The sequence below is a fragment of the Babesia bigemina genome (genome assembly GCF_000981445.1).
Source record: "Babesia bigemina genome assembly Bbig001, chromosome : III".
NCBI lineage: Eukaryota > Apicomplexa > Aconoidasida > Piroplasmida > Babesiidae > Babesia > Babesia bigemina.
Genome location: NC_027218.1, coordinates 2,430,699 through 2,457,816, shown reverse-complemented (window position 1 = coordinate 2,457,816; position 27,118 = coordinate 2,430,699). Strand labels below are relative to the sequence as shown.

Genomic DNA, 27,118 nt, shown 5'->3' with positions numbered 1-27,118 from the left:
GGACCGTACGCATTCATACCTTTAGACGCCGCAGGCTGCACTTGGCAGAAATCACATTGGGGCCACAGCTCACACGCGACAGAGGGCTCGCGATGACGCCGGTCAGTGTCTAACGACTCCGGAACACACACACTAGAGCCTTCAGCGCTGCCAGGCAGAGGACCCGACGCCCCGGGGTCACACCTAGGATGGCGCACGCCTACCCGAGGGCACGGCAATAGATGATGGTCCGCGGTTTAGGGTTATGCAGGCGCGGGCCTGGGCGGCCGACACACCTGACGAATACGACTGAGCCTCACCGCCGGCCGCGGCGACCCTACAGGAAGTAGGGTGCGGCCTCGCGGCAACGTCAAGTGCGAGTTGCGTGAATTTCAGAATTAGGCAAAGGAGCTATCGGTGTTGTTGCTGAGCGGCTCAAATACTAGAAACGCGGCCAAGTCGCCCCTGTGTACCGGCGTATTAGGCGTACACATTGCAAAAATATCCCGTAAACTCACGCAGTTATTTCTCACCTAAAGTTTGCACATCGCCCAGCGCTGGCTGCATCTGGCCACACTATGCGGTTGGCCTAGAATTTAGCGGCTGTCTGCAGCCGCAGTCCGTCCGACCAAATCACAGGTTCACGCCGGCCCTTTAGAAACGAATTGAAAGCAACACAAAAATCGTTAGCGTGTATTCGAAGTCGGCCCTCAAAATTTTTGCCGCTAGTGGCGAAAAACCGCGGTGTAGGGTTGCTGCGACTGGAAGGCAGCGCCTAACACGCAAGGTTACCTTGGGGCGTCAAAAAATTATTATCGGCATAATGCCGTATAATGTGAACCGCTTGTGCCGATCGTTGTCCGGCCTGTCCAAATTCCAGAGGCAGCCTCGGACGTTGTGTACGCCGACGGATCCGGCAGGCTGGGCGGCCAGTCGGTCCGAAATCGGCCGTGAGGCGTGGAGGGACATCGCATGGGTGCGCCACAGGCGGCGTATAAGCACCCAGAAAGCGACGCCAAACCATGTGTCGGCGGAGCGGCGCCAGTACGAGGGCGCCGGCGCAGCCTTCCACTGCGGGTGGTCGTGCCTGGGCGGAAAGCAGGCGCCGGAGCACGCCGCGCTGCTCTCGGCCAAGCGTGCTCATTCCACTGGGCCGAACATCGAGCGCTCGGAGGAGATTCAGCGCATCAAAGCGGGCAAGGTGCTTACCCTTCGCGACCTTCTGTGGCCGAGGGACCAAATGCTCAAAAAGCGAATCGCCCTGAGCATGACATTCCTGGTTCTCTCCAAGCTGTCCACTATCGTCATACCGCTGTGCATGTCGGCGATGATAGACGCGATCGCGGCTAACCCGGCGGCGAACGCCGGGCTGCTGATGAACGTGGGCCTCGGGGGGCTGATAACCACTCCTCTGGGCATCGCGCAGGTCTACTTGGTGGCGTATTGCGTCGCGAGGATATCCGCTGCGTTCTTCACCGAAACGAGGAACGCGGTCTTCAGCACCGTCATGGAACGCACGGGTATGCTCAATGCGTCGAAGATGTTCATGAAGATCCACTGCCTGGACATCGACTTCCTGATCGCGGCGAAGTCCGGTGAAATTTCCAACGTGTTCACGAGGGGTATCAAGGCGATATCGCAGGTGCTCCGGATTCTCGTGTTCCAGATCGTGCCGACGGTGCTCGAGTTCGCCATGGTCACCGCCCTGCTCTGCTACAAGCTGGGCCCCACCATCGCGTCGCTGACGGTCGGCACGATGATCGTGTACGTGCTGTTCACAGCGCTGGTGACGCAGAAAAGGATGGTGCTGCGTAAGCAGATGGTCAACGCGGAGCAGAGCGCCGCGGGCGTGTTCACGGATTCCATCACCAACGCGGAGGCCGTGCGGTACTACAACGCCGAGAACAGGGAGCTGCAGCGGTACGCCTCGCAGCAGTCCGATTACGAAAACAACGCCGTGCGGGTGCAGCAGTCGCTCGCGCTGCTCAACTTCGGGCAAAACGCCATCTTCAACACCGGGCTCTTCTTCTCGATGTGGCTGACGCTCCGGGGCATTGCGGAGGGCACCGCCAACTTCGGGGACCTCATCCTCGTCAACACGCTCCTCTTCCAGCTCGCCATACCGCTCAACCTCATCGGGACCATGTACCGGGAGACTAAGACCAGCATGGTCGACCTGCAGAAGTTCCTGAGCCTCATGCAGCACGAGCCCAAGGTGCACGACAAGCCGGGTGCCAAGGACCTGGTGATCAAGGCGGGCAAAATCGAGTTCAAGAACGTGTGCCATGCGTACGAGAACAGCGTTGGGGCGCTGAAGATTCTGCAGGATTTCTCGCTCACCGTGGAGCAGGGGAAGACCGTCGCCATCGTCGGCAACTCGGGGACTGGCAAGACCACCATCGCCAAGATGCTGTTCAGGTTCTACGAGCCCTCGGCGGGCCAAATACTGATCGACGGCCAGGACATCAGGGACGTGACCATCAGCAGCCTCAGGTAGGGTGCACGTCGCGGAAGCGCGCTCACGTCTACGCAGGAACGCGATCGGCATTGTGCCGCAGGACGTCGTCCTGTTCAACGAGACCATCGAGTACAACATCAGATACGGGAACCCGGACGCGTCCATGGACGACGTCGTCGCGGCGGCCAAGAGGGCCGGCATCGACGACACCATACGGCACCTGCCGCTGGGCTACAACACCGTGGTCGGCGAGCGGGGCATGAAGCTGAGCGGTGGCGAGAAGCAGCGCATCGGCATCGCCAGGTGCTTCCTAAAGAACCCGAGCATCCTGGTGTTCGACGAGGCCACGAGCTCGCTGGACGCGATGACGGAGCACAAGATACTGGCGGCGTTCAGGAGCCTCAGCGCCGACAGGACCACCATCGTCATCGCCCACCGGCTGTCGTCGATCATCGAGGCAGACGAGATCGCGATCTTCTGCAACGGAAAGATAGTCGAAAAGGGTGAGACGGAACAGCTCATGGGGAACCCGAACGGGTACCTGCAGGAGATCATCAGATCGAACCAGATTATCCACTAAATGATTCAGCTCAACTATCGTGACACTATAGAGGGTATACGCGTGATGAACAGAAAGCGGAACTGCTTGTTGACGTACGATACAATCCTGGACACCAGCTCCGTGGTGACGCTGGTCCACGCGGCCGTGGCGAAGTAGAGGCTGAACTCGGGGTTGTTCTCCACGTACACGTTGACGCACTGCACGGGCGTCGATGCGGCCGAAAATGCACAAACCTCAAAGCGGGCGGTGATCGCGCCGTGCTCCTCCTTGCTGAACAGGAACTCGGAGAAGGATTTGTAGGCGGCCCTTATGACGTCGGCGTTGTCGCCGAACGGCGTGTTGCGGAACGCCGACGAGAAGAACTGCCCCAGCTTCTTCGAGTAGTACAACACGTGCAGAATGGCGCACGACGGGTCCTCGCCGCAAAATACCTCCAGCTGCAGCGACACCAGCGGCAGTTGGAAACGGTCCAGCAACCCGGAGTCGGTCATTTGCTGCGCGCGTGTGGTTGCGTGGCAGGTCGACCCACCTTGGTGACGCGGCCGACGTGCTCGGAGATCTTGTGAAACAGCTCCTGGTCGCCGCTGCTGGAGATGCAGATAACGGCTATGTGCGGCTGCACGCAGTTCACATACGCGTACGTGAACGCCCTGCACGCATGCTATCGAGCGCGGGAACTGGCACGTACTGGTCGTTGAAGCCGGGCAGACAGATGGGGGTCCAACTCTCCTCCTGGCGCAGCGCGCGAGCGCCGCCCACCATGAGTAATATGATTGCGATATCTGCGAAGCGATGCGCGGGACCTGGATGCAACCCACCTGACGGACTGAGCGTCACGCTCTTCGACATGGTGACCACCACCACGCGGTGACAGACCACCATCAAACAACAGCTGCCGAATCAGTTAAACGCGCGCGAATCGGGGACTCACAGCACGTTCGGGCTCTTGAAATCCGTGAAGAAGGAGCTCAACTTGGAGCGGGTATCCGCCGGCAGCGGGAGGGCCTCATATCCGCGCGTGTCAAGCAGGCTGAGGGGGCTGTCCATGCTGGTCACCAAATTCTGCAGGATCGACTGAGTCCCGCCTAACAGGTTTTGCACGTCGTACGAAGGCCGCTTCAGCAAAACGCGCTCCACGCCCCGGGTCAGAATCGACAGGATCTGGAGATGCAGGTAAGACAGAACCTTGTACACCATCAAGGGCGACTCGCCCTTGGGCCCAATGCCGAAGTAGCACAGGGGGCCGCGGTCCAGGTAGACGAAGTGCTCGTCACCGGCGCTGATGTACCTCAACTCATCCTTGCTGGTGTACTCGGACAGCAGCGTAGACACCTTGGAGGCGACCGCGCACAAAACGCCTGCGGGTTTCGAAGGCGAAAGGAACCAACGTACCGTAGAAAGCAAGTGATTGCTCGCCTTCCGGGCAGCTGCGCGAAAATTAGAATGTAAGAATGGCAGCCAAGTTCTGGGCGTACGGTACAAGAATCGGCAGCTCGCATGGACGCAATCCACGCGCATTCTCCCACGGAAGACGGATAACTTACTTTGTAAACAGCGGCTTGCCTGCGTAAGTGAACGCGAAAACCCTGGTGCCCATTCTGAAAGGCACACCGGAGCTGAACTAAAGGAAACCGCCGACCACACACATTGTCAAAGACAAGGGCCTGCTATGAACTAGACGCCCTGAGTAAACTCGCATAAGGTGTGTCAACGGCGAAGTCGCCGATGTGCTCGCCCTAAACGTTGGAATCCGCTCCTTGCGAGACGTCGAGGGGCCAGGGAGCACGGACACATGGGGGCTGAATTGGCGCCGTAAAACCTTGAAAATCAGATCGCCGCGGTGTGATCGATAGTTATTCTCCGTAAAGGTGCAAGGTGTGTTGTTCGCTCGTGCAGCAACGTCTTCCTACTGCGCATATCGCGCTGCCGTACCGAGGCAGATACGCTCCGCGCGGCATTTGGCGATTTCCGATCGAAAGGCGCTCATAACACCCACGAATGCTTATTAAATAAGAGGATGTTAACAAATCTGGGCACTAAGGTCGGTGATGTGTTGAGTTTTGGTTGCTTTCATCGGATTCAAGCGCGTACGAAGAGGACAGGTATCAACAAGCGGATGAATCCCTAGCGTTTTGAGAAAGCGGAGGGGTGGAAGAAGGCGGAGGTCTTCGTGGTCAAGATTTCGGTGGCGCGAGTGGAGATCCAGCGGCGAGTGCTGTCACGCGTGCCTCAGCAACCTCCAAGATGAGAAACGGTATTCTGAAGTACGACAGGTGGGAGGACGTTGTTTGGGTGTACAATGGGGTCCACTCCAACATGCGGACTCCCCTTACGGGGTCTGTCGTCGGCATTTCGGCCGCGGATAACTCCGTCAAGTACAACCACTGGGGGATGCATAACGGCGGCCACTACGGCGCGGGCAACGCAAACCAATACAACGAGTACTGCGGCTGCCACATGTGCACGGTGAACGCCATGCAGCCGCACGAAACGGGCCTCATTGTGTCCAACGCGAAGGGCGTGGAGTTGGTGAACCGGGACGGAGGGAGGCGGATGCGGCTTACCTCCGAGAGGGCTGAATCGCAAATCTCCAATCACGGGGCCGCCCATATCGTGTGCTCGCTTCTGAATTGCACGCCCGACAACACCAACATCTGGCTGGCGACCAATGCGGAGGACCTGTATGCCGTCGATGCCCTCACGGGGCAAGTATCTGGGAAAATGAAACTGTCGAACGCGCCTATGAGCGTGCCGGATGTGGCGGACCAGATCACGGTGGTGGCCGGTCTAAACGGCGACACTTCCGCCAGCTCGTGCATAATGTCGTACCACCAGCAGTACAACGACGTGTCGCCTTCCCACGACGCCGCGCAGCCAGCCGAGTTCTACCCGCAGAACGACATCTACAACGCAACCACGTCCTCTCTCGAGAGCATCGCCAGGAAGTACGGAAGCTTCGACGCGATTCCGGAGTTCATCCCGTCGTCTGAGCGGATGAACCGTCCCAAGAAGTTGTTCGTAAAGCAGAAGATGGTCCCAGACAAGACTTCGGGCGCGATCGCGCTCGGGTACGCACTACAGACTCAGAATTACGGGGCTGTGGAAAAGGCGTACTCCGACACCATCTGCGTGGGTATGCTCTCAGGCCTTCTGCACGTTGTGGACCACCGGATGCAAAAGGTGGCGCACACCGTGGAGGCGCACTCGAACGCGGTTGGGAGCATCTCGGCGTACGGGAACTACGTGGTCACAACTGGGTGCTACATTTATGGAAGCACGCTCATCTATGAGCCGTTGTTGCAGGTGCATGACCTGCGGATGAGCAACACCGGCTCCATCTGGGTGGGCAGCCCGATAAAGGCGACGGCCGTGGTCCCCAACAGCAACAAGGTCGTCGCGCTCAAGGATGACGGCGGGTTCTTCGAGTGCAACCTCACGACCCTGGAGTACGTCAAATACCCGAGGTTGAACGATGGTCATTCATGGGTCTACCACGACATCGACGTGAACGTGGACATACATAAGGGCTCATACCGGGTGTTCACGGCGGATGAGGTCTATGCGCTCAGCACCATCGAACTCCCAAACGATATCGGCGCGGCGTACGAGATGGACCCGGCGAATCTGAAGCCCATCTTCCAGAAAATCAAGGAGCAGCAGAAATACTCAAACACCACGCAGTTCGCCTCCATGATAGGCACCTTCCATGGCGACCTGGTGCAGGTGTTCGTGCAGGTCTTTTTCTTCGTGGAAAGGCTCACCTCCATACGGTACCATTGCTGCGAAGTGGAACACTGCCTCACGTGCCAGGTCGGCTTTGCGATGCACATGCTGCATGTGGCGCATGAGAACCTGAAACAGGGGATTGTTGAGGAAGAGTGCAAATTCGTGCCCGCGAAACGGTCCGAGCTGCGCGCCACGCAACTTCAGGAGCTCATGCCGGTGGACAGGTCGGAGACCTCCGCGTCCTCCGTTCAGCGGCTGCTTCTGTGGATCATAGAAAAGATGAACTCGGAGCTCGACACCTACTACGGCAGGGACGAGCGGGGTTACGCGTCCAACGAAGGCCAGCTGATCAAGAACGTCTTCGGCTTTTCGAAGACGGTGGACTCAACATGCGCAAACGGACATCGCACCACAAAGACGCTGGAGAATGAGTTCTGCCTGCGCTACAGCCTCTTTGTCTCCGGACAGGCGGAGGATGAGGAGATCGTCTCCTACTGCACCGAGTGCGAGAAGCCCGTCCGCACCAAGTACCACACCGAAGTCAGCAAAACGCCGAACTTTATGATAGTGCACTGCAACCAAGATCAGCAGGAAGAGCAGGTGACGAGAATCGACGAGCACGTCACCTTCAAAGACGACGCGTACGAGCTCATCAGCGTCCTTTTCTCCGTGCCGCCCGAGGACTCCAGCTACCGCCTGCTGGCGTACATCAGAGTGCCGCAGGAGATGAAGGTAGGTTCGCGCCGCAACAGGCACAACCCGCGCAGGACAAGCAAGAGTGGATCTTGATCAACGACGGCTATGTGTGCGAACTCTCCGAGGAGGACCTCGAGCAGATGCTGGATTTCTCCGCGCCCTGGAAGCAGCCGATCACCCTAATATACCGCAAGAAGATGTTGGGCGCGATCAAGGATATAGACCCGGCGGCGAACGCCGAGCTGACGGTTGTGAACCTCAACGGCCGCATAGTGCCGCTGCCCGTGCCAAGCAGCAAGGTGCCCATCCCGGCGTCCATATTCATTTCCGAGTGCAACATCGCTCACAACCCGAGGGCGCACGACAAATATCGCACCTTCGTGCCGCTCTCGGTTAACGAGCTGCTGTCGCTGCACCTGAGGGATTTCATTGTCGCCCTGGACATCGAAGGGGTCGAAACGGGAAACGAGAGCTTGGGGCTCACGAGCCACCGCTCCTTACCGGACGACAATGTGGTGTCGAACGCGAGCCTGCAGCAGAGGAAAGGCTTCCTATATTCCGCCAAGGAAGATGGAGACCAGCATCTAGCGTCAATAGCCAGGTAGGTGCCCGTGCTAGCCGGACTAAACGCCTGCAGGGTCAGCGCCGTAAGGGGCACCGGAGAGGCGTGTGGGATCCCGTTCCTGGACCACTACATTCATCGGAGAAAACCGCCAAAGGACTACCTCACAAGGTGAGAAGCTAGGTTCTCGCTTAAGCACGCGTCAGGTTCTCTGGCATCCACCACGGCGACCTGGACTTGAAGTCCTCGGTGCACTGGCTGACCACGAGGAAGGCCATATATATGAAGATCAGGTACCTCATTGACGCCGGGTGCAAGATACTGGGCCACGGGCTGGAGCAGGACTTCAAAATGCTCAACATCGTCGTCCCGCACGACCAGGTCATCGACACGGTGGAGCTGTTCAGGCTGCCGAGAAGGAGGTACATCTCGTTGCAGTTCCTGGCTGCGCACATACTGCACCAGCACATTCAGCGCGGCGAGCACGACTCCGTGGAGGACGCGAAAGCCGCGCTGAACCTCTACAGGTAAGCGACCACGTCACATGCAACACAAAATTGCAGGAAATACTTGTTGTACGATCGCAGCGGCGAACTGCCAGCCATGCTGGCGGAACTATATGACACCGGTTACAAGACGAACTGGGTGGTAACCGACTTAGAGCCTGCCCAAGGGGGGCCCATAAGGCACGTGAGGCGAGTGCATCCTTGACTCGGGGCTTACGTCGCTTAGCCGTATACCTGCGCGATTGGACAACTGGTCAAAAAATCTTACCTATAAGCACATGGTACAGCGTGTGAAATATGTAGAACACCGTGACTGAAACGACGGTGCCGTTTATGCCAACGGTGCCGACTGCCTTGTTCATGAACACCGTTAGGGCTATGGTCAAGACGATGTCGCAGATCACTGCGAACGTGTTGACGAAGTCGAAAATCTTGTACGATAGCGGGTGGCTTAGTATCGCCACGTTCATTATTGAAGAGACGACGGCTTTCGGGTACGCCGAGAAGGCGAAAAACGTGAAAATCAGGGCCCCCACGACCATCATTTGCACCATGGTGCTGTAAGGATCGCCATCGTTCGCGTAGCTGCAGATGGAAAGCGCCACCAGAGACAGGCAACTCATCAAAAGACACCTAAGACTTGTCAGAGCATACACCTAGAGCGCACCTGTAGACCTTGGTCATCCTAATGGGCACCACGTCTCGCGAATTTCTTGGCGGACACATAGCCGCGTACAGGCCGTAGACCGAACCGCCGAACTTCCCGGCCGATACCAACAGCGAGCATATGATGGCGGCATGCAAGATGCCACGATCGGGGAACAAGGTTCGGTCGAGAGCTGCATGGTGTTAATGGGCAGGACGAGGCTCGCTCACCGGTTAGCGGGACACAGAAGCATATTAAAGAGTGCTCGAAAGCAGTCTCCATCGACACGAAGAAAATCTGCCTCATCAATGAACCCGATGAGCACGCGAGCAGCATGCCCTCCTTAATGTCGTCCAGCTTGCAGCACATTTCGTCCCAAGCGGAAGCGACGGACAACTCCACGCTACCATAGTGCACGGTGTAATCCGCGGGCGCCGCGTAACCCAGGCCGCTGCAGTAGTAGTAGAGCGAAACGGCAGAGAGCACGGCGAAAGCGCTGCCCATGACTGTCGCCAGAATAAACAGCTCTGCACGCGAATTGGCAATGCGATGCAACTCACAAACCTGACTTGTTGACTACGAACTTGAGCCCGTATGCGATAAGGGACAGCGGGATCACTACGCAGACGAACGAAACGAGGGAGGCGATTTGGTACTTGTTTAGCATCATGCTATGCCTGGCCGGGTCGATGGCCATATCGTAGTGATGGCTCAGGCGGTCGATTCCCTTGTACACTAAATCAGAAGTGTTGGAGAGGGCCTCTTGAAAGCCATCCAACACAACAGCCAGTAGGCACCACCACGAAAATACGCCCGGCAACGGCAGATAGAAGTCTGCAAAACTTGTAACCACATGTGGCTGAACATACTGAAGAAACAATACGACGCCGGCAGCAGTATCGTCCAGATTGCCAGGCGCCACAGGAGAGTCAAACACAGCAGTTTCCGAATGGTCATACTCTGCGGGCGTGATTGCCATGCGCGCTTAATCAAACAAACCTCCGCAATCAGATCAGAAAACAGCGACGCGAACAGCAGAGACGTGTTGAAGACTGTTCGGCTTGTCGTAATTGCATTGTTCCGTTGCATTAATTCGGCCATCAGCAGCCCCATAATGGTCCACCAAATCGAACGTCTCATCACGTCCGCCAGCTGGCCGTGGAAGTAGCTCCGCAGGATCACCTCATGCTCGTACGGTGCATCGCTCAGTGGCGTGTTTGAGCCATAGCCGGACCTGGATTCAGGGACCGAGTAGTACCACGATGCCGGGGTCGACGTCCCATCGGTAGTGGAGAATCTGCGGACGGCGATGCCAAACATGCCGGGGGAACGACCTTGAAGCACCTGGCGGCTAACGGAGGCCGAATGTTGGCCGCTTCCATTGGTGTTCGAATACGTAACGTAGTTCTCGGCATCGTCGTAACCTCTAGACGCCGCCGAGGCGGCAACGTGAGGACCACTCACCATGTTGAACAACGCAACACATGGGTGAGAAAGATCCACACATCTTCCGACGGAAGGCACCTCAGCTGAGAGGCATCATGTCCAATCAGCCAGCGGTCAGCGCCTAGCGTCCAACGAGACCGATACCTATCCGACGTGGCTAACCGCCGACGCAATGAAACAGTCGCCCTAATTTGCGAGCCAAAAAGTGTCTGAAGTGTATATGCGCAATTTTATTGTTCTAATTATTTGCGCGGTTGTTTATATGTGAAATTATAGGGAAGCGCAACGGTGTCATCCGCCCGAAGTATGAATCGCGTCGCCCGTACACAGTAGAAATGATAACTACGCACACCAGCTGAAATGGCAAAAAGCATCAATTACAATTAGCTTTTTCGAGCTGCCGATCTCACCGGTGTATAACACGAAAGGTGCTGTTGGTGTCTAGGTCCTGTCGATGCTGACGGTGTATGAGCAGACGTGCTTCCAGCAACTTTGTTCCTGCATCTGCGATATGCCGGAAGTCGTTAACTGAAGTGCCGAAATTGCGGCATTAACGCCTCTTTCGCATTTTTTTAGGTCACTCAAGAAGCACGGAGCGTGTCGATACGAAGCACCGCTTCCCTTGCGATAACTCATTGCCATAGGCAGTCATTACGTACCGAATGAGATATGCGAAATAGAATAATTGGGCCCCGAGTGCCACGCTGCAACGCTTGGAAAACGCACAGAACGTGCACGTGTTATCACTTTTGCATGAATCAACATCGATTTGAGAAACAGAAGAGAAACAATTCCTAACATTGACGTTCGATTCCATTATTGGACACAGCCAAAACTGTCAATAGCTTTTGTTGGCCTCGTTTTCCCTGGACAAGAGTTGTCTAGCCGCTATGAACACTTAGACTCAAGGATCAGCATTACACGTGTATCCGGGTCAACTGTTCACTCAACTATGATCCAAACAATTGACTGTACGCCATTTCGAGTCAAATAATGCTGGTATGTGCGCGATACAACGGTTATTATCCATGTTCGTTCCTAGAATATCACGAATTAATCACGACGGCGCGCTTGTGACGGAGATTGCGTGCTAAGTGACCTCAAATGAGCCATGTATAGTGGTTGCAACTTTAAGAACCAAACATAATACAACGACTTTGATTCGTTGCGTCGTTCCTGCCGTCTAGCAAAATGGCAGTTTTTTCATGACATCCTGAGAAACAAAGCTGAGTTCGTGGACGCCGATAGCTAACTTTGAAGCACCATGGCAACGTAGTGAAATATTCGTGGCTTGCTCCATATAGGCCAATAAAAAGGCTTTATTGGGATAATGTTTTAACCAACTAGGATTGTTAAAATTGCATGGTAGGGGAAATCAAATGATTTTCCATTTACAACTTCTGTCCATTTGCCAACGCACGACCCATTTATAAAATGACGTTAGGAGATTGGTTTGTACTGGTGGCGCTTGCTTTCGTGTCTGAGGTCAGGATGGATCCTACGAGCAGTGCTCACGGCAAGCCTCTCAAACCGGGCGTTTACAAAACCCTGCAAACAAAGGGTTCCGCTGGAAAATTGGTAGCGGATTTCACTACGAAGCTTACGCCAGACAGACCGACATTCCATGTGGCGGAGGTGGACCTTTATCGCGGTGAGAGCATTACCATCACGTGCCCATGCGCGCGTGCAACGGTCTCTAACTTCTACCCGAACGAATTAACCAAGTACTATACATCACCGCCTCGCGGTGGGTCGTGCCTCGAAGCAGCGCCATACACGAAAGATGACATCGCCAACAACCTTTTGACGTTCGCGGATGAACGGCTGGGGTTCCTCGATGACATCACCGACTCGCTGATACTCATAGAGTATTGCAAATCGTCGAGGCGGCTGTCGTTCCTATGGACCGGAGAGAAGGTGAGAGCACTTTCCACGATGTATTTTGTCTGCCTGAATGAATGCCACAGACGGGAGATATACAACCCTTCGGCGCTCATTGCCGTACGCGTCATACCCGACCAACCCGTCATAATGGATAATTTTATCCACATCAGCCACATCGATTTCCGCCCAATGATGCACGATCTCATCTATACAAAGGAATACTCCGCGGTCGACCAACTGATAGCACTGTGCAGGGGCCCAGAAGACGAAAAGGTGGCTGGGACGTGGACACCAGTTGAACATGAAGCTATGAAACACAACGTATTACACTCGGACAAGGTCACGCCTTCTCGCATTAATCCTAAATGGAAGGATTCGGTTTCGCTGCACAACGTTTCCGTAAACTTTAAAAATATCGGTGGTGGAAGCCTAGTCGTGAAGAGCCGTGGCCTGTCATCGCTCTTTCGCGTATTCAAAGGGAAATTTTACCTGAGCTGCACTTCAAGTAACCAACAATTAGAGAGCATATTCCACCTTGTTTCCAACACCGTCTCGGTTATCGACATCATCAAACCGGGTCCCAGGGCGGCGGGGGATGAGAATGGTGAGGCCACTCACCGACAGAAAGCGGTGCAGATGTACGAATATAATCTGACCCATGCCAGGGCCGTGGCCCTGTACTGCCCACTTGAAACGCACATGTTGTGGCCTTCGAGTCTTATGTCGGTTGGTGCAGCAAAATTCATGATGGAAATGCGCCTCATGTTTCCTAACACGCGCTTATCGAAGCGAGGAGAGCACCTCATGGTCATTGATTTCTCCAACACCTCGGCACTAGAGGACATGACCCTGCAAATCAGCTGCAAGAGCAGAACCCAGGATTACACCTCATATGTTTTTGCGCTGAAAAATACAAAGATGTGCATATTCGACGATGACATGGAGCTTTGGCGGCCCTGCAAGATCATTCTGCGCCCCTCTGAGAAGTTGCTTGTAAGGTGCCCCCGCAGATCTGAGAGGGAGTACTTCCCTCTACAGCCGGAAGACGTCCGACACGGCTACGTCAGGGTAGACGACGATTACGTCGTGGATAAACACGCTGGAATCACCAGGAGTCTAGTTAAAGACAGCAGGGGGGAGTCGCACAAAATCGTGTTCAGTGGAGTCCATGGTCGCAGCCCCATCAGGGACGAAGTTCACTACGAATGCAGCAGCCATCAACGCGACTATTCGACAACCGAGAACAGCCCCATCGTCATAGTCAAACTGGTGGGCGAGTTCGAGGAATTCGACAGCGCAGGCAAAATTCTAATCCCGGACAACTCCATACTAAAGCCCACTGATGGACCCAAATTGTTCCATATCTTGCTGGCTGCGGGGCAGAAACGACGAATCGACTGCTCCGACTTCTTTGTCAACCGTCCAGCTACTCGTTTGTACCCGAGTAAAGCGTGGGAGGTCTACGACGACATACCACGCTTCTTCCCGGGTGTGCTCATGGACAAAATTCGTGGCAGGCCACTCTACGCCACCAGGGCCATGCACGGGCTGACTATGGTGAAACAGCCCAAAAACGCAGAATCGGTCTTCGAGATGTATCTAGACCCCGATTACGTGCTCTCGTCAAGAAGTGACAACGCTATGTACTTTCTGTGCACAAGAAACCATTTATGGGACGACCAGAACAGCGACGTCGCCGTCGTCCAGATTTATATACGAAGCAACACCCCCAACCACTACGGGGTGAGCGCCGAGGATGCGTTGTTTCGTCTGGACTACTCCTACCCGAAGAGCACCTACAACAGTGCAACGTTCAACATCGCCGAACACAACGTCGTGGCATTGCACTGCCCCAAGGGGCCGGATGATAAAATTCTGCCCGAATGCCACGACGTAAATGCGCCGTCACTAGACACACAGAGCACTGCTGTTCAACGCAGCAGTAACTTGTTACAGAATATCATGGAAAAAAACACCCGCGGCGGATTCAAGTCGTTGTGGTACATCTCAACGGATATGTTGAGGAACGAATCCCAGCAGCCAGTCGTGGACGTGGAGTGCCGGTGCCTCGACGAAAACAATGAACTGCTGGCGGTGGTATACCTAACATCGCGGTCAGGCATGGCACACGCCGCGGTGAAATTCATTACTGTAGCTGCGATTTTAGCCATCTTTGGCACGGCTTCAATCACATAGTAACGGTAAGACAGCGGCTGCCACCGCTATCACTGTTAGGACGCCGAACCGTCAGCGATCCGTGAGGTCTGGAGACACCGCAAACATGAGTAACGCTCAGAAATCGACACATCACGATCAACAAACGTGGAAATTATATCTATAATACATCGAACCGCTAGATAAGTGCTGAAACTGCGGCTGCATCGGACGGCAAACATCTTTGTGTGTAGCCATGTCTGACTAATATGGGGTATTAGAGTAATCACCCGTTTTGTGTGGTGGTGCCAGAGCGGAGCTCGGCCGCACGTTTCCGCGCATACCTTCTCGGCCTCTTGGCTAAGATCAATTTGTAGTACCTGTTCTTATCAGCGTGATAGCTGATACGAGTCCAATTGGACTCTATCTTATCACGGGTATTTTTCGCTGGGGAAGATGTCCGCCATGGGCTTGCCCGGTGGCTCTTCAGGCGTCGCCTCCCCCTAACACTTTTGGGTTGTGCGGTGCACCCACTCCGGCCCTCCGGGGCTAACAATCTCTGCTGCTTAGGCGGCTCTCTTTCATGATTTGTTTGAGTGATTTGCGATTGTCTACGTATATTATATAGTTGTTTTGTGACTCTGCGTTGCTTCACGCCTCCAGTTTGGTGGAACCGGGGCCGAGCTTTGCCGTGTCCGCCGTCGGGGGCCGGTAGCCTGCGGGCAATGCCGTATGCTCCTGGCCAAACTCACCTCCGTATTTTATCAGCTGCGGCATTGCGCGCTTCAGCAGACGCTGCGGTTTGCAGATGGGCTCCGTGTCGGCCCTGAGCCACATTTCAGGCGCTGACGCAAACACAAACCACAAAAACATCGCCTCCAGGAACACGCGGCTGTCGAGGTTGGACACGTGCGTGAACTGCCGCAGCACGTACTTCACCAGCAGACGCACCGTGGATTCGCTCACGTCCCCCTCGTACATGTGACTGAAACAATATCGCTGCCGGTCGAACGCACATACTCATGCAACGCGCGCGAAAGCTTGTACGCGTACAGCTCCTCGTCCAAAGTGCACTGGTCCAGCTCAACCAAAAACTTCATCATGAACGCCTGGCAGTTCTCACGCTCACGCTTGAAGCGGTGCTCCGCAACGCCGCGCATCGACAGCCATTCCCCCAGCAGCTCAAACGCGCAGCGGAACAGGTAGCGGTCCAGCAGGATCCCCAGCGGGCACTCCTTCATCGCGCGCCGGTGCAGCAGCCACACGTGCAGAAACAGCAAGTACGCACGCCGGTTAAAACCGGGGCCGATCTCGAACGCGGCCGTCAGCTCCTCGTTCTCTAGTCGCTCCACGCACAGGTGCAGCATTATCGACGCGGCGCCGAACGTGTAATTCTGCCTGCACGCATGACACTAACTGGCAGCACAACTATAGCGCCACGTACCTGAAAGGACGGGTTATGACCTCCAGCAGGTGCGGACGGTCGCTGTTCGGGAACGGCACGACGAAACGCGCACTCTCCTCCACGCTCACATCGGACAAAGGGTCAGACAGGATCTCGTTGCAGTACTCGGCGGGGGAGGCGGCGGGTGTCACTGCTGTCGAGTCCGCTGCGGAGGCGACTGCCACGCTGTCTGCAGTGCTTTTTTTACCCAGTAGTTAGGTAGCAAACAGTACCGTCAACGTTGGCGACGGCAGGAGCTGAGGCGAGGCGATTGTCGGACGAGCCGCTCGACACAGCGCGCACATCCCGCGTTAACGGGCGGCAGAGAAGGCTGCTGGCGCCTGGAGGGACAGCAGCGCCGCGGCGCCACGCCGCGGCGCTGTGCAGCAGCCATCTGCCGCGTAGAATCCAACGGGAGGAGCAACTCGCCAGCTGACACATTTTGCGCCCGCAGATGGTCAGACGGTGTCAAAGACGATGTCTGTAATTTGGGGAGGCTGGGTGTGGCGGCGAAGAGCCCAAGAATGCCGCGCCGGCCGACGCTATTGACGGGGTGAATAGGCAGAGCAGGTGGGCGACGTGATCTACACAGGGATTAGACACAGGTGAAAAAGCTTAAAGTGGGTTAATGACAGTAAATAGTGCCAGCTCAGCGGGAATGGATGGTTGAGTGCACCGCTGGACGGCCGCCGATGGCACCGAACGACGGAGATGAAGGCGGCTACACATCCAGCCGATGGCGCTGATGCGGTCGCCCTGGAGGGCCTCGGGGGTGGCCAGGACGTTTAACAAGGACGTCGCCAAGGTGTTTGGCGAACTGATGGCGCCCAAGCACGAGGAGACCTTCCCCAGGTAACGCATGCCGGCCGCACACTCAGCCTCTTGCCAGGTACCAGACGCCGTTCGTGGACTACCTCAGGGTCAAGTGCAGGGGCGGGCACGGCGGAAGCCCGCTGCCGAACGTCAACCGCTCGCAGAAGCTGGCGGGGCCGGGCTACGGCGGGCACGGCGGGGATGTCATCCTCAAGCCGACGCACCTGGTGGAGAGCCTGCTGCACATCGAGGAGACCATCAAGGCGAACAACGGAGGAGACGCGGAGGGCACAAGTCGCGGGAAGCACGCCAAGCACACCACGGTCAATGTGCCGCTCGGGGTCATAGTCAGGAAGCGCATCAAAACCATGGCGGGGTACCGGAGTGTCTTCTGGTAAGTGGAGCACGTGGCTCGGAGTGTGTTCACGGGGTGGCTGCAGGCACCAGTTCCAGGAGGAACGGCACTCGATAGTGGTGGCGCGCGGCGGGAAGGGGGGGCTGGGGCCGTCGACGTTCAAGAAGCACGACAACAGGCTGCCGGAGGTGGGGGAGACCACCCACATCGAACTGGAGCTGAGGCTGATAAACGACGTGGCGCTCATCGGGAGGCCGAACGCCGGCAAGACCAGCCTCGTAAGCGCGCTGACGTCCTACATGACCAGAATCGGGCCCGAGGAGGGCTCCACCACCAGGCCGCACGTGGCGGTGCTGAGGTTCGTCGACGGGCTCGACGTCAGGCTGATGGACCTGCCGCCATTCTCAGCGGAAAACGAGCAGATTTACGCGAGGATATTGCGGCACATATATCGCACGAAGGTGGTGGCATACGTCATCAACGCAGCTGACGACCAAGGCGACCCGGTGGACACCCTGCAACAGCTGAGGGCCATAGTCAAGGCGTCGAACATGTACCAGCAAGACAAGACGGAGCTCGTCGTCATGACCAAGTGCGACATGTTCCACAAGGAGGCGCTCTACAACCTCGACAAGGTATACTACAAGCTGCGGAACGAGACGCCGCACGTGAGGGTGGTGGGCACCTCGGCGACGCACAGGCTGGGGCTGCAGCGGCTGGTCAACACGCTCAGGGAGCTCGTTCACCCGAAGCAGGTGCTGTACACGCCGCGAGAAACGGTGGAGAGCCAGGAAATCAAGTTCATCAAACAACCGGACGAGCCGCCAGGTGAGATCATGGTGGGATGAGGGTAGTTGGCGCTGTCAATGGCGGCGGGTGCACTGGTGGTTGTGTTAATGGCGGCGAGTGAACTGGTGGCGCTGTCAATGGCGGTTAGTTCACTGATGGTGTCGATGGCGCCATGAAAACCATAATGAAATAATTCTTTAATTGAGTTATTGACGTCATGGATTACGTGTTTGTAAGCGTGATGTGGTAGTGCTGTGATGTAGTAGCGCTTTGATGTGGTAGTGCTTTGATGTGGTAGTGCTTTGATGTGGTAGTGCTGTGACGTGTTGTTTGGAAAGATGTGATGGTGGCAGCATGCCACCGACGGGGTGTTGAAACGATGCGGGCTTTGTGATGCGTCAATACAGTGAAAGCGCTCGTTTGAAGTCTATTGGCCGGGCTTGGTGACGCACACCTTCATGGAGGGAGACGACATGGACAGCTTGCCCATCGCGATGTGGACGCGCTCCAGAAAGAAGATCCACGTGCCGCCTTCGTTCTTGTAGTTTGCAAGCAGGCCGTCCACCTTCAACGGCATATTGCGCCGATGGGAGAATTGCAGCTCTTTGATGCGATGGAGGTTGCCCTGGACTGCCTGCAACGTTTTAAGTTTTCAGAGCGCATTGTCCGATGACGCACCTGCTTGAAGCACTTCAGGGCCTCGTAGTACTCGTGGACGGTTATCGTGGAGTCCCTCAGCAGCTCGTTCAGCACCAGCTGCAGCGATATCCCGCACTGCAGCTGCAGGTGCGATTTGTCAGTGGCCAAACTCCACTTGTCGATCCAGCAGTGGTTCTGGATGCACGAAAGAGGAAGCGTGTAGTACTTCTCCTGAGGGGCGATACCGCCGTTCGATGCGATGCACTGCCTCGAATGGCGACAAATTGGCGGTCTTGATGGGCCTTCGTCGACGTATGCATCCAGGTCGGCGTCGAACACGATGCGCCTATCGTCCATTGTCGGCGTGGACGTTCGTCGTAGCCACAATGATTTAGAGCAAACGTAGACACATTACGCCATTATAGCACGTATCTATGGCGGCAATGTATGTCACTGTGTTGTCATGGCGTCTGCCATTCGCGCAGCAAACGAAAAATTCACAGCGAGGAGGGATGATGGCCCATCACCGACCCTTGCGGTATCCGCAGTCGTCCCTCAACCGAGAATGCAGTAACCGGTTTAATACGTCGTACCTTGCATAAATTGCCCTGCTCAGTGTGTAGGAAGAACTGGAAGTTATAGTTTATGTCACTTGTTAGTCTGTCTACACACGCTTCCCATGAGGCTGTAGGTGATTCCATCGACGAATGTCTACATGTACGATAAGGAATTAAAGGGCATACGAATTGAGCACAAGTAGATTCCGCATGTGATGTGTAAGGTTTGCAAAACGTAAATTCCTATACGGGAATGAATACAGCGTGGCAATGATGTCGCAAGTACCTTCCTGCTGCAGAAGCTGCAAACGCAGCGACTCGCCGAAAGACGAGACCGAGAAAGAGGATCCTAATCATGTAGAGACACTCAGGTTCAAAATCTTAAGCGCTGAAGGAAAGGATACGGATGCGCCATGTGGCCGGTCATTCGGGCCCATCTCGCTTCTCGAATTCTTCGGGGATATGCCACAGATCATCAAGGATCCCATCAAAGAGGCCATAGCGTCACAGGTTGCTGGGTATAAAACGGAGCCGCGTGATCGCAGCAGGCACCCCAAAAGACACCAGCCGACGGCCATCAACACGTTGAATATCACGAGGAGCTTCGACGTCAATGGCAAGTTTGCTATGTCCAGGTCCATAACAATAGAAAGTACTACTAATGCTTCTTTGGCATGGGGGAAACTCACGACGTCACTGCCGCTTTTCGAATCGGAGGGTGAGCCTACGACTGCTAGGCGCGATGGGCAGATCACCCTGACTGTTGGCGCCCACATTATCAACGGAAAGTACGTGGATCTGGAATCGGGAGACCATTTCTTGGTACTTAGGAAGGTGGAGGACCATTGTAGTTGTATCTGTACCAATGGCACGTCGGACGGCGAATGTACGGAAACGCATGAGGCGTACTTCGAAATATCTGGCGTAACGCGTGCAAAGGTCGTTTTCAGTGAACGGCCGTCGATTATTCAGCACTCTGCTGATATGGGTGACGGTTCGCCGTGGTTTATATGCCCATCGGAGGATTTGGAATTGACTGACCCACAGTGGCTGTTGATAAGGGTGGCACACGCAATGGTGGATATGTTCACGGCCGAGCAGGGATATTTCAAACTGCTAAAGAACTATTCGGGAAGTAAGCAATCCAGGCTTGTTCTTAGCCTGCGTGGTGAAACTTACCTGCTAGAAAGGGTAGAGTTGGGTGGCAAGATACTGCTGGTCAACCCTATGCGCGTGAACGCGGACCAAGATAAGTCCTGCAATATCCTGTCTGTTGTTGGGAGGTGTACGTACGTGCACAACCTTATAAAGACGGCGCCCAACTTATCAAGCACACGGAAGGAGGAAAAGGTGTCGTTGCAGACCATCCTGGACTCATTACCCGCCTCCGACGCACAAATCAAAAGGTTCCTCATGAACGCAGTTCCTGCATCACCGTGCGATTACATGTATACTGGTGGTGTCAAATTCGCGTATTTAGATCCAATTTTGTCAGCGGAGTTCAGCATAGCGCTCCTGCGCACGTTGGACATCCACTTCGCCAAAAGTGAAAAGCCAAAAAGTGACGCCTTGAACCCATCCATAAGAGATGTATGGACGATGGTTATGTCGTTCCAACAAGAGTTCGATTTCCTACCGCCGCATATGAGGACGCCCAAATCGTTGTTCCAAATAATGCGAGGTTTGTGTGACATACGGGAAGCCTTTACGGACCTCGAAGATTATTTGAACAACATGGGGGACGAAGACAAACTGTTGGATACTAACATGCAATTGAACCTTTTTAAGATACACCGCAAAATTGTCCGGGCTATTATTATCGCAAACGAAAAGGACAAGATGACGTATCTCGCCGTCGTCAAAAAGATCGATTCATTGTTGTTTGGGCCATCGGTGCCCTCCTATCTGTTTGACGGCATGATACAATATTTGATAAACGGCAGATTGGAATCGGACGACGATATTGTCGACTATGTTACGTGCTTGAAGTTCTATTACGAAAGGTTATCTTTTACCGACGTGGCGGAGAAAATGTCGCGCATATTCAACAATAAAACGCAAACGCCTTTCGACGCGACGCAATTTTCGCTAAGTGGCAAGAAGCTTTTTGCTGTCGACACGGGTTACGATAACGAGGTGGTCGAATCTAAATCGGCATGCTTGAATTATGGCATCTTCAAACTAAACACCAAGGGACTCACGCAGCTCAGGTTTAAGCATGCAATGAACTTCCTGCTGTCGCTCTGCAGAAGCCCTTTGTCCCTACATCTGTCATTCGTCTCGGAGAGTTTGGTCGCAAAGGACGATGGAGTCACGTGTATGCTGCAGATGTACCGCAAGGAAGACGAGTGCTGTCTCAGGGATGTTCTGTCTTCTTTGTTTACTATAAATCAGCGGTGGAATCTGGAAGATATGGAAAAGAAAATGGCCAGATTCTTAGGAAGCAGGACGGCACTCGAAAGTGTTACGGGGCCCCCGAACTTCCACGCCAGAGTTTGGATAACAAAACAGAAAAACACACTCAATTACGAGCGCACAGACTCGGAAGAGGAACATCGCAAATCATTTGAATCCGAATACACGTCAGCCTTAGGTGACGGTATGCTTCAACACATCGAAGAGGAAGCATACATTATCATTAACTCAAATGTCCCTACCGTGTAGCCCCTAATATGCAAATAACAATCCTTCAATGTGGCGTCTATAATCCGTTGTACTTAAGTGCTGTCTATGAAATGTTTTGCTTGACTTCTTAATAGTGGCGTGTGTAGCCTAGAGCATGCCGCGCCCGTGTGCCGGTTGTGGGTGGTGGGCTACGGCGATGCACATTGAAGTAAGCACAGGTTTGAGTTTACATTTCTTGGCGTTTGTGGGTGTCAGGGTGCGCTGCTGGAGAGGCGCCTGCGGTCGCTGTCTGACGCTGTGCCGTGCCAGCGGACAACCACGCGGCAGGATGAAGATCAACCTGTCGTCGGACGACATCAACCTTCTGGTCTACCGGTACCTCATAGAGAACGGGTGAGTTACGGGCGCAGCAGAACTCGGCCGCGCGGACCCGGCGTGACGGCCAAATGCTCACACAGCAGACTAAGCGGTGCGCAGGTACAGCCACACGGCCTTCTCTTTCAGCAAGGAGGCGGAGATACAGCGGAATCCATACTACAACAACCATGCGGACAAGCTGCCGCCGAACGCGCTAGTATCCTTCATGCAGAAGGCCATGATTTACATCTACCTCGAGTACCACACTGACGACCTCACCGGCGAACAAATCGTGTGCGAGGAGCCCTTCTCGTTCTTTCGGAAACACGCGTGCTTCCGCAAACTGGGGCAACAGAATGGCCTGCCCATCAAGGAAACGATGCTCCTCGCTGCAGAGCAAAACGAGCTGGCACGCGAGGTTGCCCGTCATGGACACAAAAGCACCTGCAATGCGTCGCCAGGCAGACATTCAGGTACGTTCAGTTCACAATACTTGCGTTATAACGGTTGTACGTACGTATGTGTCTATGTATGTGACAGTGGTCGACATGACTGGCACCGGGTGGTTGCAATCGGCAGCGTGCCTCATCACGGCGTTCACAGATATCCTATGGAGTTTGTAAAATGCAGAACGATGGCATACCTGACACATGTACCGATTGTATATTTAGTCATATCAATGCAGACATGGCAAATGACCGTGGCGAGTCTCAGGATGGAAGCGCGCTGGCTCAGATCCCACCCATATACGTGGGACCGCCGCAGAGGAGACTGGCCGACAGGTGGCAGGTGTCCGGCTACATGTGTCTGATGGATTACGGGCCTTTGGGCGCAGCAGCGAGTGCGCAGTTTAACCCCGCCGTACCGGGATACATCGCAAAGAGGTGAGTGACGTTGATACGCGCCGACATGCGAGCGCAGAGTGGAGGGGGCGCCGCCGGCCCTGTACGACATTTCGAAGGTGGGGAAAATCAAGACTTGCGAGATCGTGCCAACCGTCGCTAAACTCACCGAAACGGACGGCGGTCCGGCGGGCGTAGGCACCTGCCTCAGGTGGCGGTACGACGGTCACGCGCTCTGCACGGGATACGAAACAGGCGCAGTTGTCATCTGGGACAAAAAAGGCCGCCGGATGTGCGGAGGCAGGCTAGGCAGAGCACCGATAACGGCGGTGGCATTTTCAGGAAACCGGCGATTTTGGAACGACACTGATGATGTGAACACCGTATGCAAATTGGCTGCGGGAGACGCGGCGGGCAACATCCAAGTGTTCAAGATAGAAAATGGCATCCACCACGTCACGGTGTACAACCAGGGCGCCGTGGTGACGGAGATAGACTGGAGGGACCACGACGTGTTCGCCGCAGCCAGCGCAGATGCGACAGTTCGCATATATAACACTGCCACAAACGCGAGCGCAATCCTGCAGGATGCCGTGCAATCTAATCCGCAATTCATGGAGTGGGGACCTACAGGGAAGTGTCTGGCAATGCTCGATAGCACGGAAACGCTCAAAATATACAAGCCAGACGGCCATGGCCTGCAGGGAGGCGTAACGTCGCTCAGGGCACACACCAAAAGCATCATCGCAGCGTCGTGGCAGTATGGACACCATGCGAAATCCGCGAACAAAATATGCACTGTCGCCATGGACAAGCAACTGCTAGTTTGGGACGTCGCCACTGAAACAGTGGTTTCTTCCATCCTCATCGACCAGGTCCCAACCACCATAACGGTGAACACATCAGACACATTCGTCGCCGTAGGTACGTATGGAAACCTTATCAAGGTCTTCAACCTTCCGTCGCTCACGCTCAGCTGCTCATTCTGCGACCAGAACCTACCAACCAGCATCACGTGGGCAGCCGATGACGAGCATATCGCATACAACGTGTACAACCAGCAGAGAACACCGGTGCTGCCGGTAACCACATCGGCTTCCTTCGTCGCTGACTGAGGGGCTTGTCGCTTTAAGAATAGCTCGTCAACGAACTTTATTCTCGCTTAGGCGACACTTACACGGATAATTTTGCTCTGGTAATTCGACATTCGATAGCTGCAGCTGAAAGGCTCGAGTACGCGTGTCTAGTACAGCGTGCCAACGGAGCTATGGGGACTCTGACGTTGTAATGTGCGGGAAGCTCGGCCGTTTTATATGGATTCCAACGCTAAATATTACACGTTATTCAACTGATGAGGAGTAATGGTCTGTTAACTTGTTGGAAGGGCTCTGCCATACCGTCAGCCGAGCCGCCTGTACGTTGGCTGGATTCGCCTAACTAGACAGGCTCCTTCCGCTTCAAGACGTGCTGCGGGACAAAATAATTAGAGTGTGTGTCGTATTACGCGTTGTCTAAGGGCAACAAAGGTTGCACGTGCAGCGGTGTACCTGAGCGAGGACCATGGAGTGTCTGTTGCCACCCAACGCGTTCCTCGCGGAGGGTCAAACCTCCTTTCACATCGAAGAAGACGCAACGAAGTGTGTGCGCGACGCCGTGGACGAAGTTATCGCATCCACGGAGCAACTCGACCAACCTACAACGCCGCTGTGCGGACCCCGAGGTGAAGGCACATTTGAGGAATTTACGGCGGAAGATTTTATAATGCCGCCACATGCAGTTGACGTTAAACTGGGCACTCCTAAGTTGCGGAGCAAGTACGCTTCGCCATCTGTGCCGCTTCCTGGCATTGAGGAGGCGAGTAGTAGATCGCCTACAATGTCCATGAGAGAGCGCGTCCAGTGGAGGCAACAACTGTTGTCTAATTCATCCCGTTTGGATGTTTCCAACGCGGAATCCGATTCGGGAACGTTATTCGGCGAAGTAGCGAACAAAAACGAATGCATGTCCTCGGAGGTAACGCCATTTCGAGGCACATCGGTGAGGACACCGTCAAGGTGGAAGAAGCGGGAAACAGACTCGCGTCACTTGTTAATGCGTACTATAGGAAGGAATGACAACGACACGTATGTGAACGTGAGTGACGATTTGGTGAAGAACCCAATTCTGGCGAACTCGGTGCGGAGCGCCAAGATGCGCAAATATCCCGACGACGAAGAGGTGGAACGGTCATTGAAGGTACTCGGATCATCACGCTGTTGGACTGACAGATTAGAAGATAGAGCAAATGGGTTTGTTGGCGGCGACCTGGACGACGACGACATGCTGGCGACCCAGACACCAATACGCAGCTTCAACACGATGCTGTCAACATCGCAATCTGACTGCGTATATGACTCGACGCAGCCCGCATCCTTATGCTCGTCATACACACAGTGGAACAACGCGAGTCCTATAAGCACACCGGGTCGCTCAACCGGGGTTCATGCGTCAAGCACACCCAACAGATACGTTCAGGCCATGTTTGGAACTGGGTATGCCACCGACCTCGACGCCTTCGGAGGCGCAAGACTTGAAGACATGCGAAAGGAGGAGGTAAATCCCATGGCATACGCAAGGGTGCCGAAGGATATGTTCTCCGAAGCCAAAATGGGGGCGCAAATGGGCACTCTCTACAAGCACTTCAAAAACATGTGCACATTTATCAGGAGGTCGTCAATGCGCAGTGATCGCCCCTACTTCAAGGTGGTGCAACTCATGGTGCAGCGGATGTCGAGGAAAGCCTTCACGATGGATCAACTTAGGCAGATGGCCTGGATGGCGCCAAACCTAGTAACGCTGAAGTGGGTCCGTATAAGTGAGTCGGTGCGAAGGCGGTATAAAAACGAATACGAGGAGTGTCGCGGGGATTTGGTCAGCGACGTACAAGTGAGAATCCACCGGCAGGACGGGAAAGTATGCTCGTCGAACAGCGACTTCGAAAGTACGTGCTTAGCATTCAAGAGCATCATGTGTGCGTGGTTGGCACGCTGTGAGGCGGAACACGTGCAGGGAAGGGGGTCGTGTGATGGGTTTGTTCCAGAAATGGCCCTGCCTATTCCGATGGCGGCCCTGCCAACGAAGCAGTGCGGAAGTCTCGTGACGGATAACGCTATGCTTGCTCCCATGTCAACACCTTCGCGATCCGCTTCAAGGATGTCACAATGCGCTGAAACTAACCCGACGCGATCGACGGCATTGCTCAGCACCAATCGGCGGCCACATGAGAACGAGCACTTTACCACAAGTTGCATGCTCCGTTCACCCGACAGTGCGTCAAACAAGTCCTTCAACAGTCATTACGAGAGCGACTCGACACGTTACGTGGGCCTCTCCACTAAGAGGATGCGAGAGACACCCATGTTGCCCATGGACACGGAGCTGCTCGACACACCAGGTATGCGCCGCATTAGGGAGAGCGCTAAGCGTCTCGCCACTGAGAGTGCCAACAGTGTCAAGCCAAAAGAGCATGATGTGTCATACTGGAAGGATGTTCGTCGTTTCGTGAACGCTCTTGTGGACCTCTCAATCGCGGACACATCGCCGCCGGTGTTGCGCATCGAGTGGCTGGCGGAGTTTATGACCAAGTACGGCACGAAAAGGGTTACCTACGACGAAGTTGCGGAGTGGGCCAAGACTTTGACACATTTGGCGCCAGAAGCTATCCACGTTGGTGTGTCGAAGTTCGACGACTATAGCACAGTGCTCACCTTCGGCCCGCAACCGACTTTCGACGGGGTCATACGATACGTCAATCAACAGATAGACGCATGTAATAAATGAAGCGACTGTGCGGTTGTTTTTAATATGTTTGTACTGCATTCAATGCTTGATATGTGTTTTTCCAACTGCTCTGCGCTGAGCCTGTGTATAGAATTGCTTGCTACTCGTTTCTGTGTAACGCTGGTAATTTGCTTTCGGCTACAGCACGAATACACTCTTGTATGGCCCGCGTGATGTTGCCATGCGTTGGAGTGAAGGTTTGCGATTTCCGGAATATATTGGACACCGTTGTGGATGGTGCCTCCATAATCCCGTGGCA

At 54.9% G+C, this 27,118-nt stretch overlaps 12 protein-coding genes across 12 annotated transcripts; 7 read left to right on the top strand and 5 right to left on the bottom strand.

Annotated features, from left to right (window-relative positions):
- Positions 1 to 802: 802 nt before the first annotated feature.
- BBBOND_0309830 (ABC transporter family protein, putative) lies at positions 803 to 3,017 on the top strand (the record flags this gene model as incomplete). Its single annotated transcript, XM_012913812.1, has 2 exons — positions 803 to 2,472; positions 2,513 to 3,017. The coding sequence occupies 2 exons, from the start codon at positions 803 to 805 to the stop codon at positions 3,015 to 3,017; spliced, it is 2,175 nt and encodes a 724-aa protein (XP_012769266.1).
- Positions 3,018 to 3,926: 909 nt separating this feature from the next.
- On the bottom strand, positions 3,927 to 4,596 carry BBBOND_0309820 (Trafficking protein Mon1, putative; the record flags this gene model as incomplete). Its single annotated transcript, XM_012913811.1, has 3 exons — positions 3,927 to 4,357; positions 4,392 to 4,426; positions 4,544 to 4,596. The coding sequence occupies 3 exons, from the start codon at positions 4,594 to 4,596 to the stop codon at positions 3,927 to 3,929; spliced, it is 519 nt and encodes a 172-aa protein (XP_012769265.1).
- Positions 4,597 to 5,243: 647 nt separating this feature from the next.
- On the top strand, positions 5,244 to 8,694 carry BBBOND_0309810 (PAB-dependent poly(A)-specific ribonuclease subunit 2; the record flags this gene model as incomplete). Its single annotated transcript, XM_012913810.1, has 5 exons — positions 5,244 to 7,457; positions 7,493 to 8,022; positions 8,059 to 8,154; positions 8,190 to 8,510; positions 8,547 to 8,694. 5 exons carry the CDS (start codon positions 5,244 to 5,246, stop codon positions 8,692 to 8,694), a joined length of 3,309 nt encoding a protein of 1,102 aa, XP_012769264.1.
- BBBOND_0309800 (hypothetical protein, conserved) lies at positions 8,641 to 9,832 on the bottom strand (the record flags this gene model as incomplete). Its single annotated transcript, XM_012913809.1, has 5 exons — positions 8,641 to 8,723; positions 8,758 to 9,107; positions 9,157 to 9,328; positions 9,366 to 9,662; positions 9,700 to 9,832. The coding sequence occupies 5 exons, from the start codon at positions 9,830 to 9,832 to the stop codon at positions 8,641 to 8,643; spliced, it is 1,035 nt and encodes a 344-aa protein (XP_012769263.1).
- Positions 9,833 to 9,870: 38 nt separating this feature from the next.
- BBBOND_0309790 (hypothetical protein, conserved) lies at positions 9,871 to 10,602 on the bottom strand (the record flags this gene model as incomplete). The annotated part of the gene is made up of 1 exon (XM_012913808.1): positions 9,871 to 10,602. The coding sequence occupies one exon, from the start codon at positions 10,600 to 10,602 to the stop codon at positions 9,871 to 9,873; it is 732 nt and encodes a 243-aa protein (XP_012769262.1).
- A 1,413-nt stretch (positions 10,603 to 12,015) lies between these two features.
- Positions 12,016 to 14,661, top strand: BBBOND_0309780 (hypothetical protein, conserved; the record flags this gene model as incomplete). The annotated part of the gene is made up of 1 exon (XM_012913807.1): positions 12,016 to 14,661. The coding sequence occupies one exon, from the start codon at positions 12,016 to 12,018 to the stop codon at positions 14,659 to 14,661; it is 2,646 nt and encodes an 881-aa protein (XP_012769261.1).
- Positions 14,662 to 15,270: 609 nt separating this feature from the next.
- BBBOND_0309770 (hypothetical protein, conserved) lies at positions 15,271 to 16,504 on the bottom strand (the record flags this gene model as incomplete). The annotated part of the gene is made up of 4 exons (XM_012913806.1): positions 15,271 to 15,604; positions 15,640 to 16,017; positions 16,064 to 16,253; positions 16,297 to 16,504. The coding sequence occupies 4 exons, from the start codon at positions 16,502 to 16,504 to the stop codon at positions 15,271 to 15,273; spliced, it is 1,110 nt and encodes a 369-aa protein (XP_012769260.1).
- A 304-nt stretch (positions 16,505 to 16,808) lies between these two features.
- On the top strand, positions 16,809 to 18,079 carry BBBOND_0309760 (GTP1/OBG family protein, putative; the record flags this gene model as incomplete). The annotated part of the gene is made up of 3 exons (XM_012913805.1): positions 16,809 to 16,915; positions 16,953 to 17,270; positions 17,317 to 18,079. 3 exons carry the CDS (start codon positions 16,809 to 16,811, stop codon positions 18,077 to 18,079), a joined length of 1,188 nt encoding a protein of 395 aa, XP_012769259.1.
- Positions 18,080 to 18,587: 508 nt separating this feature from the next.
- Positions 18,588 to 19,016, bottom strand: BBBOND_0309750 (hypothetical protein; the record flags this gene model as incomplete). Its single annotated transcript, XM_012913804.1, has 1 exon — positions 18,588 to 19,016. One exon carries the CDS (start codon positions 19,014 to 19,016, stop codon positions 18,588 to 18,590), a length of 429 nt encoding a protein of 142 aa, XP_012769258.1.
- Positions 19,017 to 19,486: 470 nt separating this feature from the next.
- On the top strand, positions 19,487 to 21,880 carry BBBOND_0309740 (hypothetical protein, conserved; the record flags this gene model as incomplete). The annotated part of the gene is made up of 1 exon (XM_012913803.1): positions 19,487 to 21,880. The coding sequence occupies one exon, from the start codon at positions 19,487 to 19,489 to the stop codon at positions 21,878 to 21,880; it is 2,394 nt and encodes a 797-aa protein (XP_012769257.1).
- Positions 21,881 to 22,169: 289 nt separating this feature from the next.
- On the top strand, positions 22,170 to 24,155 carry BBBOND_0309730 (hypothetical protein; the record flags this gene model as incomplete). Its single annotated transcript, XM_012913802.1, has 4 exons — positions 22,170 to 22,234; positions 22,319 to 22,616; positions 22,802 to 23,082; positions 23,120 to 24,155. The coding sequence occupies 4 exons, from the start codon at positions 22,170 to 22,172 to the stop codon at positions 24,153 to 24,155; spliced, it is 1,680 nt and encodes a 559-aa protein (XP_012769256.1).
- Positions 24,156 to 24,600: 445 nt separating this feature from the next.
- Positions 24,601 to 26,859, top strand: BBBOND_0309720 (hypothetical protein; the record flags this gene model as incomplete). Its single annotated transcript, XM_012913801.1, has 1 exon — positions 24,601 to 26,859. One exon carries the CDS (start codon positions 24,601 to 24,603, stop codon positions 26,857 to 26,859), a length of 2,259 nt encoding a protein of 752 aa, XP_012769255.1.
- Between the last annotated feature and the right edge of the window lie 259 nt (positions 26,860 to 27,118).